The 18,982-nt window shown below is 38.4% G+C and overlaps 2 protein-coding genes across 3 annotated transcripts in view; both read right to left on the bottom strand.

Annotated features, from left to right (window-relative positions):
• CARS1 (cysteinyl-tRNA synthetase 1) overlaps window positions 1-5,523 on the bottom strand; it is a 49,016-nt gene extending 43,493 nt beyond the window's left edge. Inside the window, exon 1 of one of the 2 annotated variants that reach the window (XM_034416903.3) lies at window positions 5,334-5,523. In XM_034416903.3, the coding sequence (XP_034272794.3) occupies window positions 5,334-5,424 (91 nt within the window). In that variant the 5' untranslated portion in view covers window positions 5,425-5,523. The remainder of the gene's footprint in view (window positions 1-5,333) is intronic. The other variant, XM_034416904.3, reaches the window with a different exon arrangement.
• Window positions 5,524-11,395: 5,872 nt separating this feature from the next.
• LOC117665245 (tumor necrosis factor receptor superfamily member 10B-like) overlaps window positions 11,396-18,982 on the bottom strand; it is a 28,822-nt gene continuing 21,235 nt past the window's right edge. Inside the window, exons 7-10 of the mRNA XM_034416912.3 lie at window positions 18,360-18,385; window positions 16,068-16,265; window positions 13,982-14,033; window positions 11,396-12,312 (exon numbers count right to left, since the gene is read on the bottom strand). Of these exons, the coding sequence (XP_034272803.1) occupies window positions 12,014-12,312; window positions 13,982-14,033; window positions 16,068-16,265; window positions 18,360-18,385 (575 nt within the window). The 3' untranslated portion in view covers window positions 11,396-12,013. The remainder of the gene's footprint in view (window positions 12,313-13,981; window positions 14,034-16,067; window positions 16,266-18,359; window positions 18,386-18,982) is intronic.

Genomic DNA, 18,982 nt, shown 5'->3' with positions numbered 1-18,982 from the left:
GCAAATGGATAGCAGATGCATGCTGAATACTGCAAAAGAAAAGAAAAAAAGAGAAAAGAACAAAGTGTGTGTAAAGACAAGAAACTAATTAGTCTTTTCAGACCTAGAATTCAGCAGCTACTGTGATGGGACTGGCAATTTGTGGTTACACCTATCTTTTTCTTTCCACAGAAAGAAATCTACAGAAATATCCTATTTGCCCTCCAGATTTGTTTGACTCTTATCTCCCCCAGGCAGGGGTGAAATGTAAAATTTGTTACTATCGGTTCTGTAGGCGTGGCTTGGTGGGGGGGGTAATGTGACTGGGTGGGCGTGGCCAACTTTTTTTTTTAAACTTTTCAAAGCATTTTTCTAATGCTTTGAAAAGCCTCTGCAGATCAGGCAACTCAGCTGGGATCTAAAAAATACCTCTCTGATGATCCCAGCTGAGTTGCCTGATCAGCAGAGAGGTATTTTTTAAAAAGCCTCTCTGCCAATCAGGCAACTCAGCTGGGATTGTCAGAGACTTTTCAAAGCATTTTTTTTTACCACCTCTTCGGCCAAGAGGTTGCAGAAAAAAATGCTTTGAAAAGCCTCAGATGATCCCAGCTGAGCCGTGCGATCATCAGAGGCTTTTTTTTTTACTTTTAAAAGCATTTTTTTGTTGGAAGAGGTGGTAGAAAAAATGCTTTTAAAAGTTAAAAAAAAAAGATCGTGTGGCTCAGCTGGGCATGGAGGGGGGGGCGCAGGGATTTTTCCTACCGGTTCTCCGAACCACTCGCTGCCATCACTACTGGATCAGGCGATCTGGTCCGAACTGGAAGCATTTCACCCCTGCCCCCAGGGCTATATTAGTAACAAACCTACCAAAGAAGTGTCTATCAGTTCAACTTTTCTCCCACCTCTAATTAATTAATTAATTAAGCAAGCATAGAATGGATGGTTCGCAACAACCAAGGAAACCAGTAAAATCAATAAGCTATAAAAGGTAAAGAAATAATTTCTACACAAGTATTAAAATTAAACAAATCCCCCCTTCCCTTTGCATCTAGTGTACCTCATTTATGGTGTAAGAATTGTTGAAAGCATTATCAGCGCAAATTTAGTGCTTGAAGGCAAAAATGACAAGATTGTTTTATTTATTTATTTATTTATTTATTAAATTTTTATACCGCCCCCTCTCCCGAAGGACTCAGGGCGGTGAACAGCCAGAATTAAAAACACACAATAAAATAAAATAAAATTGTTATAAAATCCCACTCTACTGGATATTATACTGTATCATTCATCAATAAAATTGGCCCAAAAAGTAATTAGAGAAATGCTAGCTATTTAATTTATATGCCGCCTGATTCCCAACAACCCTGAGTGCCTCAGAAGTATAAACATTACAAGCAAGAAAAAAAAAAGACTAGTAAGAGACACAAATACAAGAATAAAGGAGGACAAAACCCAAAAAGAAATGAAAGAAACCCATACAATCCAAACAGGGCTTCACTCAACCTCACCAAAGGTCTGGCAAAGAACCCCATCAGCAAGATGAGGGCCACCAGAACTCGGGGAGGGGGAACCTCATCCTAAAAGAAAGGTGCCGCTACAGAAAAGCTATGCTTCTGACATTAAAATGGCTGTTTAATTGAAGGGATCCAGAGTGCATCAATCTTGCTAGACTGAATTGACCAGGGAGGTCAATGTGACTATGGGAGATAGGAGGTCACTTAAGTAACCAAGCCCTATCCCATGAAGGGCTTTATAGGTGACAACCAACACATTGAATTGCACCTGAAGCAAACAGGCAAGCAGCTCACAAAGCAGAGGTTTTATACGGGCATAGGATTGCCCACGTTGTATTCTGTAGCACCTGAAACTTCTGGGTAGTCTTCAAGGGCAGCTCCATACAACATGCAGTAGTCAACCCATGAGATGACCAGGGCATGAATGACTATCTGGAACGCCTCTCAGTCTACAAAAGGATATAACTGAGCCTTCTCAGCCTCCACTTCCACCTGTCCTATGAGTCCAGGAAGACTCCCAGAGTGTGCACCCCTTTTGAATGGGAAAATGCAAACAATAAGACTTAGTAGGATTGAGTCAGAGATGGTTCCTCCCCATCCAAACCCATATGACCTGATCCAATGTTTTCAGGTAAATGTTGAAAAGGTGAGAAGAGAGTAAAACCCTGTGGAATGCGACAAAGGAGTGATTTCCCCTTGCAACCAAGACTTCCTGGAACTGGCCCCAAAGAAAGGAAAAGAACCACCACAGATCAGTGCCTCTGATCCCCAGCCCATGGATACCATAGCTGATGGTATTAAAAGCTGGTAAGAGATCAAGGAGCGCAAGGATGGAAGCACCATTCCATCACAGCTCTGCCACAGGTCATCTATAAACGTAACCAAAGCTATCCCAATACTAAATCTGGGCTGAAACCTTACTGAAACATACAGTATCTAGAAAATCAGTTTACTCCAGCAAAGGAAATGGACTTCATCCAGCAAAGAGAACTAGATCTATTTGCAGCTTTAAAGAGGTCCTGTTTTCTGCTCCGAAGTCTAAGTTATATCTTCAAAGATATCTAAGTTGTGTCTTCCAAACAATGTACACACAGCTTTTTAAGACAGTCTAATGATGTTATAGAATTTTGTTGCAATACTACAATACACTATGTCCCCAATAAGTACATTAAGCTCTTTTGCCCCAATAGTGAAAGGATTATTATTATGGCTGGGCAGATTATTCCAAGAGGTGCTTCAGTTGCAGCATTGTTCTTTGAGGTCACTTGGCAATCAAGATGAAGTGGCTGCCATTTCATTTACATGCAATCATAACAGGATCATTTTCTGTGTATGCAACAGTCATTCTTCCTTCACAAGGAGGAAAAATAATAAAAATAATCCCTTCTTTTAAAATTAATGTTCTACATTATTTTCCTTACGTCTTAATAATATATTCAAAAGTACCACTTCAGATTGTTTTCACAGCCCTGCTAGGTTATTACAATAGGAACAACCTGTCAAGGCGGAAACAACCAAATCTACTCGTAAAAGATTCAAGTCAGCTACTTTAATATATTTTATCTATATTACAAGAATTTCTTGACCCAAAGGACTTAGTTGCGCAAGGACTCAAGGCTAGTTACTCGGTTGACCCCTCCTCCCCGCCTAGCTGGTATTTCCCAACACAACCACAATACGAAATGCTATGTCCTTTTGTTTTTACCCAAACTAGCTGGCCTTCTCTCTTTTATGCACTTATGAAGGGGTTCATAAATGGATCCTTATGTGATTAAATTAATGTATTAATAAAGCAAAAGTACTCAACATGAACCCTTGATATTAGGAATGGGATCTATGTACAGCCAGAAACAATCTTGTATAATATTTGGCACATTAGATTCTTTCACAGCTCTTTGTGAATTATTTAAATCTAGTTTTATATCTATTCTAGTGTAACACTATCATGCACAAAATAGAGACATTGCTATTTCTAGAACAAGGGATCATTCTAAATGAAGTCATGCAAAAAGGGCACATTTCTAACTAAAGAGGGAAGTCAGGCAACTGCTTGAAATATAAATGATCTAGGATATCAACAATACTTGCATTTCTCAATTTGCTATCTAATAGTTCACTTACATATATTTTATGGAATGCAACTGATAACTCCTTTCATTTTTAATTAATGCCCTGTAGATTTTCTCTAAGGCTTAATTATATGTTTACAAAGAAATGGTTAGGTTTAAATTTAAGGGCATTAACTGTATGTTTACTTGATTATAAAATATAAATGCAAAGGGAAAACATTAGTTATTTAAACAAAACACCTGTAAATAAAGTTTCAAATGTATATCAGATCCTTAGGAATCAGTCCTGAGCACGTGTATTTATACAGAAAGACATTTTGATAAGAGTGAGTGGCCCTGATTTTAAGTAATTTTATTTAACATTTCAGGCTTTCAACGGGTTGGGTTTTCTTGTGTGTCTGCTAAAATCCTTATTATTTTATTAATTGGCAATTGTTTAGTCGAGACATTTCTCACCAATCACATGGTGAAACCTATGATGTACAATATTACTATCACTGCTTGTAACAAGGTGTATGGTAGTCCTTCATCACTATAGGATCTGAATGATACTAACATTGGTTTTAAGAATATTGTAAATTCTGTTTCGCGCATAATCTCAATAGTTAAATAGTTACATCTAACCAACAAACATACATGTCAGCTTAACATTAAATGTAGCCTATATCTGTTTAATAAATGTCTATGTCAGAAAAGTATACTGAAGCAATTTCATAATCTTAAGTATTTGTATAAACAATTGAGCAAGCTCTAGTTTGTAATATATCAAGCTGACCTTGTGACCTATTCTTAAAATTAAAGCTTTTTCCAGCTAAGAAACAAAAATCATCTCCTGAGATTTTTCTTTTTTTTAATTTAGGACACAGTGTTTTTATAAGTACATTCATCACCAAGGTGATATGAAAATGCATTTAGAATAATATATACAAATTTGATCTTCATTTAAAAAAAACAAACCAAATACTCCTATCAAAAACATTAAAAGATTTGGACTGTATAGCCACAGAACATGACTGCTCCTTGGATTTGTAAAACTTACACATTTTATAGCTATGAAGAGCTATGACTTGGCTTCACCTTGTAAGAGACTTCCATCGCTCTTTCAAGATATCAACAACTGTAAATGGATAAGGTTCGTTGTCGAGAAGCCAAGCCATAAAATAATGCCTATATATATATATATGCCCTGCTTTTATAGGATTCCCAAAGGCAATCTCGTCGGCTACTGACTTTCGATTTACTCAACGGGAGGATTTTTATGCATTTACTACGACTTCGCCGCGAAGAAAAGGAAAACAAAAGTGAAAGAGATCCACCACCACCCATCGCCCCAAAAAATCTTGCTTAAAATCAGTGGCGGTACAATTGCTATTCTGCAATGGCAATCCACTACTACATCCTTCAACCTTATAAATTCACTTTGGGGGGGGGGGGCACGCAAAAAAAAAAAGAGCTATCTTTAAGACAGAATATTACAGAGCCTATCGATTTAAGTTTCCGTCTCTGAAATCAATAGAGACGTAGTCCCTTTACTCGCTGCCCGGTCGCAGCACACATTACCTGCAGCCCATATGCCTCTAATGATGCGGTAGCACAAATTGTAGCGCCAAAGCACCTGAGCCGGGCGGTCAAGCCAGAGCTCTCAGCCCAGCTTCAGTCTTAATGGCCTCGCGACGCCTTTTCCATATGGCCTGAGAATGGAACTCCGGGGCATTTCTTGATTCTCAGCCCCGTTTTATTTAGAAAGGGGAACCCAAAGGTGGAAGCTTACCGGCTGCTGCCATTCTTCCTCCTCCTCCGTCTCTTGTCAGACGCTGCCCTGCCTGACAAGATGATGCAACCGAGACCGTTTCCGGAAGCATAGCTCCACCTCTGATCGTCACTTCTGGTGGGCGCAAGGTAACCTGACAATGCAATCTTGAAAAGGCAAAAGGGTAATGCTTGCAATAATACGCGCGGAGGGGGCACACGCAAAAAAAGTGCATCAGTACCCAGTAGTCAGATATGACACTTGTTGCAAGCCAGGAGTTTTTCGAGGATAATAAATAAATGCTGTAAATGTAAAAAAAAAAAATGTAAAAAATAATAATAATAAAGGCTGTAAATAAATGGATCCACCATTACAGGCGCAAATTGGCTTGGTTTGTTAGCTTTTATAGGATCTCGTTTGTCTGTTTTTATTGGTTAATTGTTCAATATTCCACTATTCCTTTAGAGAGAACTTAAAACCTACAGCAGCCTAGGTTTTAAAGACGTTTGCTTTGTATTTTGGGGTATTCAAGCTCAATTGATATTCCTTTATGCTCTCTACTTAGTTTTTAAAAAAATATTATGATTAGGTCACACAGTTAGCCAAATGTTTTTCTCCATCTGAGTCCTTCGGAAGGACTAAGATAAGCAGATGTTGTTTAATAATATTACAGGTATCATTTTAGGATGAAAGCTGTTCCATGTTAAGGCTGCCTTTAGCAATTGACTGATGGTGATTTTATCAATGCTGATGGTGTTCAAGTGGAGAACCAGATGTTTGGAACTGCTTCCATAGCACCTTTTGCTGTTGGTGTTATCTTTGTTTTCATTATTATTATTATTATTATTATTATTATTATTATTATTATTATTATTATTATTGGTCATAGTCAGCCAGATGTTTAGACAATTTGTTATCCCAAGGACTGGGGATAGACAGATGTTGTTTGATGCTGTTGATGTTAAAGGTATCATCACAGAATATAAACTGTTTGGAGTAACGTTGCTTTTTGCAATTAACTAATGGTGATTTGTTATATTATTAAAATTCGTTCAGATGCCTAGTAACTGAGTAAATCAAGTCTGCAGATTTCCCTCCCAAAGATGAAGCTATTTTCCAATAAGTAGATTTTCCTTTTCTTAAAGAACTTTTTATGATGATATACCTTAATTTACCAGAGTTTTATAAATAAAGACAGCCTGGATTTCTGTTTATCAGTATTTACAATTTTTTTTTGACTGATTGAACCATCATCCAACTTCAATCTGTCTCTAGGCAGCTCACAATACAAGCAATATAAAAATAACAATTTATATGATAAATAGATGGCAAATCTCATCAGTAATGATGAGATCAATAGGGAGCCTGGATAGCTCAACAGACAGAGCTCTGTAATTTAACACCAGCTGTCTGCAATTAAAGTAAGATTGAATCTCACCAGGCTCAAGGTTGACTCAGCCTTCCATCCTTTCTAAGGTAGGTAAATTGAGGACCCAGTTTGTGGGGGCAATAAGCTGACTTTGTATAAATATACAAAAGTATGAAGGCTATTGCTTAACGCATTGTAAGCCGCCCTGAGTCTCCGAAGAATAATACAGTAAATACATATGTACACCGCCTGGGGCTACAAGCACATAGCCCAAAACATAGAAGAAGAAACCTACTTTTAGGCACAAAGAATTTGTTTATTATTTTATGCTTTTCTGTGTAACACTTTAAATTTTCTTCCGCATAATTTTTACATTTGCAATTTATTACAAGTTTAAGCTTACCCCGGCATTCTGTTCTGACTTTAAGGGGAATTGTTGGGATTCAGCTATATTTTACAGGAACCTTCTCAACCACAGCAAAGATTAAAATAGCACTTCTGCTTACCTAGACCACATGTTTGTTATTAAGATATAATCTGAAACCTGCAAAATATTAAGTCTGTGTTTGCTCAACATATTTATCCATTCTTAATATAATTGTGATCCAGAATAAAATTGGTGGCATAAACATTTCATTAAAAAAACATTCATTAATCCAGTGTTATAGGCTTGGATGACACACTGAACCATAAACTAGCCATACAAGCTATGTTTACATAATATACTAGACTAGAAGGTGGCTGGCTAGTTTGTTTCCATGTGTTGTGTGAACATAGTCCTGGTCGAATCAAAGCCATTTAAGTCTGCAACCAGTTTTACCACACCTGGAACTCCATGTTGTTATTCTCCCTCTAACTTTTGAAATCCATACTGCTGTATCACACTTTCATTTTGTTATGATGAGTAAGAAAAGAGCGAGAAATATTAAGCCTGAAAAATTGAAGGTGTGAGATTAGTAGAAGAATGTTAAGACTAATTTACTGCAGAACCATTTATTGTACTTCTATCCTTACTCCTTACCCAGCTTTGTTTCAGGATCTCATCAGCTCCATCCAAGCTCAGCTTTCTTCATCATCCCCTTTATGATCTATATGTTCATACATCTCAGTATATTTCTTTTAAAATATTGGTCATTCACCTTTGTATTCAGCCTATAGTCATTCAGCACCTATTCATTTTCGAATCCCATTGTTTTACAGACACACATAAATTGCTTAGCGCATTGTAAGCTGCCCTGAGTCCCGGAGAAGGGCGGCATATAAATCAAATAATAAAATAAAAATAAAATAAACATGCCATTCCATAGTAATCATGTTTTTTGCTTCTCCTGATGTATCCAGCTTTGATTTGCATATAGGAAACAAACAGAAACACTCTTACATAATTTTTTCCTCATTCAAATATGTTTGTTTATTGCCTAAAATATAAAGAGCAATACAAAAGAAAATACAAAGAAAATATTGACAAATATCTAATACTAACAACAAAAAGAAAAACCATGTATATAAAGCCCCCCCATATGAATTACATCTAACATTAAATCTATAAAAAAATCCACCCTTGCTGAATGCTGAAAGATACATCAAAAATCTAATATATTCCCTTCCCTTTCATAATGGGGCTGCCCTTGGGATGCACCTGAAGGCTACAGTTAGTCCAGAATGCGACCACGCGGGTTGTTACGGGGGCTTCTCGATACTCCGGTGTGACACCTCTCCTGTGCGAGCTGCACTGGCTACCAGTGGTTCTTCGGGTTCATTTCAAGGTGCTGGTGCTCACCTATAAAGCCCTACAAGGCTTAGGCCCAGGGTATCTGCAGGATCATCTCCTGCCATCCTCCCATTGTCCGGTGCGCTCTCACAGAGCAAGCCTCCTTAGGGTGCCGTCAGCCAGACAATGTCGGCTGAGAGAGCGTTCTCTGTGGGAGCGCCGACCCTCTGGAATGGGCTGCCCACTGGCCTCAGGACAGTCTCTGACCTCCTCTCCTTCCGCTGCGAATTGAAGACGTGGCTTTTTCACCAAATGGGCTGAATCCGTCGGGGTGATTTTTTAATAATTATAATTAATTTTTAATTAATTTTAACTAATTTTAAATTGATTTGTTGTTTATGTAATTTTTCTTCCTTCTTGTAAGCATCCTGAGTCCTTCGGGAGAAGGGCAGCATATAAATTGCATAAATAAATAAATAAATAATGGGCTCTACAAATAATTATAAACTTTTCCATCTGTATTTAACAAAAATCTAATTATATAAACAAATATCCCTGATGTGGAAATCTATACACAGAGAGAGAGAGAGATGTGTGTTAAGACTGTGTGTGTGTATATATATAAACAGTCAATAGGTTACCCCAAAATTAAAACTAATCTTCAAATCTCTGTTAACCATTTGTCATTGTATTTAACAGGTAGAAAATCCACAAACGATTTCCAGTGTCTTATAAATTTATCTAAACTATTGTTTCTAATCAGAGCAGTTAATTTTGCCATCTCTGCTACTTCAGTCAATTTTAAAATCCACTCTTTGACTGTCAGCATCTCCCTTTCCTTCCAATGCTTATCATATACAATCCTCGCAGTGGTCACCAAGTAAATATATAGTCCCAAACTGTTTTTTGATTGGTTTGTCCGTAATATTTAGATGTTAAGCTTCAGGTTTCATTAATATTTATGTTTTAAATATTTTCTGCATTGTCAATATATTTGTCCAATATGATTTAACATATTTAAAAGATCACCACATATGATTGAATGTATTTGGAATTTGGTTGCATTTCCAACACTTCTTCGAAATCCCAGTCTATCTAGAGCAGTGATGGCTAACCTTTTTGCCGTCGCGTGCCAAAAGTGGGGGAGCGCAGCGAGGTCGTCCACGTGTGTGCCTACACCCATAATTCAATGCGCCCTGCGCGTGTGCGCCCTCCCGCTTTTAGCACGTGATGGCACAGTGGGCCCAGTAGGCCCGTTTTTCACCCTCCCCAGGCTCCAGAGGCTTTCTAGGAGCCTGGGGAGGGCGAAAACAGCCTTCCCCACACCCCCGGAGGCCCTCCTAAGGCCGGAAACAGCCCATTTCCCAAATTCCGGTGGGACTGAAAGGCCCAAAAATCAGCTGGCCGGTGCACACATGCGCGCTGGAGCTGATCTACAGCAATGCTCGCGTGCCCACTGATACGGCTCTGTGTGCCACCTGTGGCACCCGTGCCATAGGTTCGCCATCACGGATCTAGAATCAAATACCAACAGTACACATTTTATAAACATTTTCTTTCAAACTCTTATATTATATATTCATTTACTTATATCCCATCTTTATTATTTTCAGAAATAATTCAAGACAGCGAACATACCCAACACACCTTCTTATTTTCCTCAGAACAAGAATCCTGATACTGAAATTGGGTTGAGAGAGTGACTGGCCCTAAATCACTCAGTTGGCTTTCATTGCTAAGGCAGGACTTGAATTCACAGAAGCTTACTTTCTAGCCTGGTATCTTAACTGCTTGTTTCTTTGGACAAACATTTCTTGTAACACTTAGCTCTACTATTTTCTACCAGAATTTGTGCACCTTAAAATATTTTCCTTCCATTCTCCCATCTTTAGTAATATTATTTTTCAATATTCTCATAGCATTTATGATATATGTCATTTATGATTGTTTTGGGCCTGGAAAGCCTCCTGCACCAACCTGGAAGCCAAAACGGGGCAACGGGGGCAGGGTGCATGCAAGAGGGATGTGTGTGCATGTGCAAGGGGTGCTCGCATTGCATTTTGGGGGTTTGCCACCTCACATGCATGCGCGCATGCGTGCACTTTGAGTACTCAGCACCAAAAGTACTCAGCATCACTGGTCTAGTAGGTAGCTTTAAGCAAGCATATTTCTTATGCAGGTAGTCCTTGACTTACAACCATAATTGAACCCCAAAATTCTGTCACTCACTGCAATTGTTAAGTTAGTAACAAGGTTGCTAAGTGAATCTGGCTTCTCTATTGATTTTGCTTATTAGGTGGTCGCAAAAGGTGATCACATGACTCCAGGTCACTGCAACCATCATAAATATGAATCAGTTGCCAAGCATCTGAATTTTCATCACGTGACCAAGGGATGCTGCAAGTGAAAAACGGTCATAAATACCCTTTTTCAATGCCATTGTATCTTTGAATGGTCACTAACTGAATTGTTGTAAGTCAAGAATTACCTGTATTCAGTGCAAGTTATAGGGTTTTTTTCTATCACCTCTCAATTCTGATTCAGGGGTTTCACCCAAGCATTCAGGATAGTTTTAGTAGGCATAATAATTTATTCTGCTGGCAGAACATCTGTCAGTGTTATGATACAATTGGACCCAAATAATATCCCATATATGGTATAATATTCTAAAACTTTTCATTTTTTTTTGTAATTGGTATAATTGTCTTCCAAAATTAAGAGTAATTATAAAAACTAACAAATGTATGGTGCTTAGTGTATAAGAATGAAATTGTGTCCTAGTAATAAATTTAATAGATGACAAGATTTACACTAAGCAATAATCTGGTTTGTTTTCATAGTAGCATAAGATGGGAAGCCAATGGTGACTATGCAGATCACTACAGTTTATTCAACAAACCAGAGTTTCATGTGCTATCCATACTATTTTAAATTATTCCTTGCTCCACTCAAATTTCATTTCATTCCCTGGCCTGTTTCCCATTGACATACACAATAAAGGAATCAGAATTAATTTTTTTATTAGAAAATAGGTACAAAAAGTTACAGAGTATGACACTGCACACATTCGGTATCTCTTTGTATATAAGATCATAAATGAAATATTACAATCCATCAGTCATTTCATACTATAGTAGCAAATGCGAACACAGTTCCAGCCTGATTCCAGTGGATTATATTTCAAGAAGTTTTATACAGTCAAATTCCACTTATCCAACAGGTTACATGATCTTGATTCCGTAGAAAACTATTATATCCAGCTTCAGCCTGCTGTATGTTAGCAGTTCACGTAATATTGAATACTGAATTTTGGTCACAATAGCATTTTTATAAAGGACAGTACAGAATCACACAAAAACCTGTAATTTCCAAACACTGACCAAGCTCTTACTGGTTCCTGCATTATCCATTGTGAAGTTTATATGTTGCACAAAGTTTATCCACTCGGATATGCAGCATTTCATTTCCCAAATGGGATCCATATTTTTTTTCAACAACTGTGTTGTCAGTTTACACATCCTCAGCCAAGGGAACATGCACTAAAATAAATTGATGCATAAAAAGACAGATTCTTTTCTGTCCGGTTTTTGCATAGTCAAAAATAAAGAAAGAAAAGCTAAATTAGTCTTCAGTCTCCTTTATTATTAAATCTTTGCTTTTTAGTTCATTTATTAGATTTTCATAAATACCATTAAGGTCCATTTCTTGCAGGCTGGCAAATATTTTATCAAAAGCAACAACAACTCCATTCCTGTCTCGCAAAGTTCTTAACATCTGATACTGCTGTTCATCAAAATGTTGAGCATAATCATGTTTTATGGTCTGTATGTCATTGTGTGATAAGCCGCATTTCCTCATAAATGTATTCCAGTAATCTGATCCCACTATGTCCTTTGTTTGAAAATAAACCTTCTCCAATGCTGCAATGCAATAAAAATATATGTTAGATTAAAAACAAAGAATTTTACACGGTTCATATGCTTATATACTTATATTGCAATTCAAATGACCTTCAGTACAAGTCACATTTTTCTTCAATGTATATATTTGGCTTTCGGCTGCATTGGCTGAACTTCCTAATTTTCAAAAGCATGCATTCCTTCTTTAAAAAAAAAAAGAAAAGTACAAGTAGTCCTTGAGATATGACCACAATTGAACCCAAATTTTATGTTGCTAAGTGAAACATTTGTTAAGTGAGTTTATCCCAAACTCATTTTAAAAATGCACTAACGGGATATTAGCTCGTTAGAATAAAAGTATCTTTCTTAGCAAGAGAGAAGACAAATGCTATTCAAATATCAAAACCCTTTTCAGAACTTACAAAATTAACAGAACAATTTTTCTTCCCATTCTTAAAGTAATGTTCCAGCACCAAATATTTATTTTCACATTGAGTTATTTGGAATTATATATTTCAGGTCAAATAGCTTTATCAAAATAAACTACATGATTATTAAGGTGAATTCTCACCCTAAATTGCAATTATAATTTGCAATTAATAGATGCTACAAATTACCGTAACTCTATTATAGTTAGGAATGTGCAGCCATAAATTTGGCTGAGATTATTGAACAAGAGCAGCAGCTGCAGCGCACACACAGATCCACAGAACATTCCACTACACAGCAAAAAGCAGAGAATGCACTATGTGAGTGTCCTGCTTTATCTCTACATACACAAGGCAGGATGCTAATTGAGGCTAGTATTCCATCTCAGTGAAAAGCCTCCTTGCCTCTCATTGCTTCTATGTGTAGAATTCTCAGCATTCAGCCCTTATGTCAATTTCTACACTACAAGTATCATCATCATCATCATCATGATCTGTTCTCTAAAAAGAGGCAAACTGAATACAAATTTCAACTTCCTCATTTAGTTCCCAACAACAATCTCCACTATTCTGGAAGATCCTCAGGCTTCTAAAACAGCTTTTTATGGGGAAATATAGGAGAAGTAAAAAATAATAATAATGCAACAGTGAGGACATCCTATGAGCAGAGTTGTACAGATGGCACAGTTCCTCAACCTTTCTGGCTTTGCGGACCAGCAGCGAGAGGGGGAGAGTGGATGGTTCTGCGTGAGACACTAGCAAGTGCACGCATCTACATTGCGTGAGCGGCAGACATGTTTGCCACTTGTGCAAATGGAGAGCATGCACACATATGTGCAATCACCCACCACTTCTGCAGCCCAGCTCCAAACAGCTCACGGCCCAGTAGTGGGCCACAATCCGGGGACTGGGGACTCATGATTTATAGGAACTGAGAATCCAATTAGTAGCATGAACAGTTTAAAAAATATTGGATGGAATTAATACTTCAAGAATATTTCAAGAAGATGATTGAGACATTAAGTATCCTCTTGCACTCAGAACAGAATCATGTCACTCTTAATATGATGTCCAATAAGTACATCATTTACATACTTGCTCAAGAGGCTTCTTTTGCTGTTTATTTGATTTAGGAGATTTTATCAACAATTGAAAATGTAATTTAACTGTCAATGTTAACATATATTTTTGCACTTGGGTTACAAATGTTCAATATGATTTATTGGTCGATAATCTGTAAAACAGTTACTTGAACTACTCACTTTCCTTACGAGAAGTTTTAATCCTTACTGCAGGTTTGTTAGAGCTCTGTACCTGAAAATGTTTTAAAAAGAATGATCTGTTGTAATTCAAAGTATTAAAAAAAACATAAAATTTGACTCAACACAGCAAATTGTTTTTTTTTTTACAGATTAAACAGATAATCAGAGAAACATAGTGAAATTTATTCAATGGATTCCAAAGTGCACCTGACAAATTTTAAGCAACCTTTTCTGTTTCTCAGATTCTACTTAAACCTTAAACTTCAACATAAGATGATTCCATTCTGTTTTTGACACTACTAGAAAAAAGAGAGAGAAAAAGTACAAATCATGTATCACATGCTAAGTTGAAAGCAAACAAATCACATCATAGCAATGAACGTCCAGGATAACAGGCTGTGGTCTAATTATCTGATATCCTGACATTTTGCCAGCAACTGTGACTAGCATCTTCAGAAGTAAAGTGAGCGCATTCAATTCCTGCGCAGCTGCCTGTGACTTGACAAGAAGTACACCATACATCAGATTACTTTGCCTCTGAAAATGCCAGACACAGTTGCTGGCAAAACATCAGGATATCAATTAGATCACAGCCTGTTAGCCTGGAAGCTCATTGCCACTACACTGATAGCAGCCGTAAAAGCCGGTATGAAAAACCCACATGATAGTTTAGTATTACTTGTTGACCAGATCTGTAAGTGAGAAACTACTGATAAACTTGTTAACTTAAAAGTCACCTTCTTTGCTTAATAGAAATTTTAATTATGACTATCTCCCTGGCACCCAGTAAGAAAGTTTGTGCAATAAGTTAGCTGCAAGTTTATGCAGCTAATCCAAAATAGCATGCAAATCCTATGTTGTGAAAATAGATGCGTCTTTCCAGGTAACCATGGAGGGGAAGAGAGTGAAGCAAGAACGTTCTTCTGAAATGTTGGTATTTTTTTCTTGTGAAATAATTAATGGTGTGGAATTAGTTTGCAGTCTGCTGGATAATTCTGAACGAATCCTTAATGGGAGTTGCAGAAGATGCTGGGGCCAGGGCAATGCAACACAAAATGGTAGTTTTAAAATAATAACTGTGTATGAAGGATGCAAATGTTGCTACTAATATCACAGTTCTCCTAAAGAGAAACATGGAAATTGACTTTGAGGTTTGGTGGCCATTTTGAGGCTAGAATACCTCAGGAAGTATCTCTTCCCATAAAGTTGCTCAGGAACTGACAAAACTGATCTTAGTCATGATATTGGCACATGCTATAAAAACTGTTTAGGTTTGGATTTCCTTTCTGAACCTTTTTAGCTAGGAGTCAACATAGCAGATCAAGGCAAGCAGTTAGCGTTTTTTTTACTGCTTAATGTCTGCCTGTATCCAGTTATTTCCAGCCACGGAAACACAGCAAATTCCTAGTGTGGCAAATAGCTTTGCAAGACAAAAGCATCTAAATCCTTCAACATCTATTGTTAGAACCCTATTATTTAAGCAGGTCCTTTTACTATATGTTACTATATTCCGCCCTCTGCTGCTATTTCAAAGTACTGCAAGTTCCACTTTGTATTTTTAGATGAAACTCTCTACCTGTTATATTATAATGATCTTCCTCTAACCTATTTTACATGTTTTTATGGTTGTACAAAACTTCAAGGGTTGCTTTCCTTCAGTGAATGTCTGTGTGAACCATCTTTTTAAATCTGCTTTAAATTTCCACCTAATTCTACTAATTTCCATCTAAAATTGGAAGTAACTAATGATGCTACTTTGCCTCATTTCTAAGGCTTCATCCAGCAGTTTCAATAGTTTAAAGAGATTTGTCCACATATGCTGCTTATGCAGAGAAGCTTCTTCAGGCCATCCACCGGAAGAGACCACAAAAACAGCACAAACCACTTTGTGGAGAACTGTGTTGTTTCTGTGGCACCTAATGTTTTCTCAAAACAAAGCAGAGTTGTCTCACACAGGCCTAATATATTCATAAAAGGCCGCACTGTAAGTGAACACATACTATTTCAAACTGTTCTGCTATGGAAGAACCCACACAGCAGTAGTAACTACTAATTATTTAGCAATTTTCTACTGAAAAATACCTACATCATTCCTTCCACTGGACTGCCCATTTGAACAAGCAACCTCAACTGATGATGACACAGATGGCGTATTTGGGAGGACATAGTCTTGTTCCCTTCTGCCCATCTCCAAATTCTCTCTCTCCTCAGTTTCAGGCAGTCTGTCCTGAGAAGCAGCAGTGGCTTCAGTTGTAGAGTTTACATTCTCATTGTTATCAGGTATCTGCAAAATAAAAAAATAACCCTTTTGGTAGGAAATAGTAATTGTATTTTAAAAAAAACTCTGTATTTCTAGAAATGTTCAAAGGGAGATGAATGTTAATACTACAATGTTACACATCAAAAATGCCTCTCCGTTTAATTTACTGTATTTTTCGGACTATAAGGTGCAATTTTTGTCTTCCAAAAGGGGGTGAAAATATCTCTGCATCCTATAGACCGAATATTGCCAAAGCCCCGCCCATCCACCAGCCATTTTTTTTGGCCTCCGCATGCCCCATTTTCAGCTCTTTTGTGGGGTTTTTTTCCGGCACGAAAAACCGGGCCAAAAAAAGCCTTGAAAACAGGCCAAAAAAAGTCTCGAAAACGGGCTGAAAAAAGGCTGGAAAAGCCCCAAAAATGAGGTGAGGGGAGGCCAAAAACCTTTTTTTGTTGTTTTCCTCCTCTAAATTTAGGTGTGTTTTATAGTCAGGGGCGTCTTATAGTCCACAAAATACAATAGTTAAATTCTGTTCCACCTATTTATTTATTTTATTTTATTAGATTTTTATACCGCCCTTCTCCCACTGGACTCAGGGCGGTGAACAGCCAAAAATAAAAACATCACATACAAAATTTAAATTTTTAAAAAAAGAATTAAACAAATTTTGGCCCAATAAATGTAAAACACCCCAACTAAAATCAATTAACAATTAAAAATATCTAAAGGGGGGGGGTTAAGCCAGCCCGGCCTGATGAAATAAAAAAGTTTTAAGGGCATGGCGAAAAGCACGGAGATCTGGGATCCTATGTATCTCCAGGGGCAGGTCGTTCCAGAGGACAGGTGCTGCCACAGAGAAGGCCCTCCCCCTGGGGGTCGCCAGCCGACATTGCCTGGCCGACGGCACCCTGAGGAGTCCCTCTCTGTGGGAGCATACTGGCCGGTGGGAGGCTATCGGTGGCAGAAGGCGGTCCCGTAAGTACCCAGGCCCTAAGCCATGGAGCGCTTTAAAGGTGGTAACCAACACCTTGAAGCGCACTCGGAAGACCACTGGGAACCAGTGCAGCTCGCGCAGGAGGGGTGTCACATGGGAGCGCCCCATCCCATAATCCCCCGCGTGGCCATATTCTGTACCAGTTGGAGCCTCCGGGTGCTCCTCAAGGGGAGCCCCATGTAGAGAGCATTACAGTAGTCCAGGCGGGAGGTGACGAGTGCCTGAGTGACCGTGCGTAAGGAGTCCCGATCCAGAAAGGGATGCAACTGGCGAATCAGGCGAACCTGATAAAAAGCCCCCCTGGCCACGGCCATCATATGCTCTTCTAAAGACAGCCGTGCGTCCACGAGGATGCCCAAGTTGCAAGCCCTCTCCATGGGGGCCAGTAACTCACCCCAATAGCCAGCGATGGCACCAGCTGGCTATATCGGGACGGCTGTGGCTTCCGGCGTAATCTAGGGAGTACTCATAATTTTTGACCTTAGGGGCACAATGGGGACTTCATTACTGACCTGGATTACAATGTTCCAAAATAGAGGGACAACTCCAGAGAAGTCTTGCCTACATATCCTTTTTCCTTTACTCTTTGCAGAGGTGGGTTCCTAAGCAACTGCTTCCTACCCAAATGCATAGGCTAGGCAGATTTCACCTGGAGCAGATGGATCCTAAAATAATATGGAGCTAAGCCATACAGGATTTTATCAATGGCAAAACAATACTTATTTGGGGGTCTAATTGGTATTGTGACAGTAGAAGCATTTGAGTGCTAATGTTCTGGTTATCCCCATGTGACATTAAAAATTAACCTGGAGGGAGAGTACACTGGTGGGGCACAAAGAAAGCTAGAGGTTCATGTGGTATTAGAACCTGTTGAAGATGCAGCTTGCAATGAAGATGAAAAATAAGAGTGTTTTTCTCAAGTGCATCACTAATTGCCCTTGATTGTTGCACAGGAAAATAAAATTTTGATGTCTTCTCAGTAACTATTCAGTTTTATGAAACTAACAACTGAGAAGAAAGCTGGTTATGTTGGTTCTTGTGAACTTCTCATCATTTTGGCTGGACAGAAGCAAGCTAAGAACACTAGTCATATTCCCTTAAAAGTTAAGTACACGAATACTTACCAAATGGTCTCTGGATTCTTTATTTTCTGGGGAGAAAGGTATAGAAAAAAAATGTTAGTATGCAGGTAGTCCTCACTTAACATTCAGTCATTCAGGAACTGTTTGGTTACAATGGTGCTGAATGAGGGGGATTTATGACAGGTCCTCATAACTGCAATCATTACAGCATTCCTCCGATCATGCGATTGCCATTTGTGAACTTCACTGCATGTTTCCAACAAGTAAAATCAATGGGGAAGCTGGCAGGATGTTGCAAATAGTGATCACATGACTGTTGAATACTGCAGCCTGATGGGATTCACCTAATAAAGGTCACTAGGACTACACTCATAAGTTGGGGTGAGCCCCTGATGTTGTGCCTTATGACTGTGTTGTTTAGCGATGGAATTCCTAGTAGAAATTACAGGTAGTCCTCAACTTACAACAGTTCATTTAGTGACCGTCCAAAGTTACAACAGCATTGAAATGACTTATGATTATTTTTCACACTTATGGCCACTGCAGCATCCCCATGGTCATAGATTTTATACTCGGATGGCTGATAACTGGTTCATATTTATGGCAGTTGCAGTGTCCTGGGGTCAGGTGATCCTCTTTTGTGACCTTCTGGCAAGCAAAGCCAA

The sequence above is a fragment of the Pantherophis guttatus genome, chromosome 1 (assembly GCF_059756535.1).
Source record: "Pantherophis guttatus breed Tessera chromosome 1, ASM5975653v1, whole genome shotgun sequence".
Taxonomy (NCBI): Eukaryota; Metazoa; Chordata; class Lepidosauria; order Squamata; family Colubridae; genus Pantherophis; species Pantherophis guttatus.
This window is presented reverse-complemented; position numbering and strand designations above follow the sequence as displayed.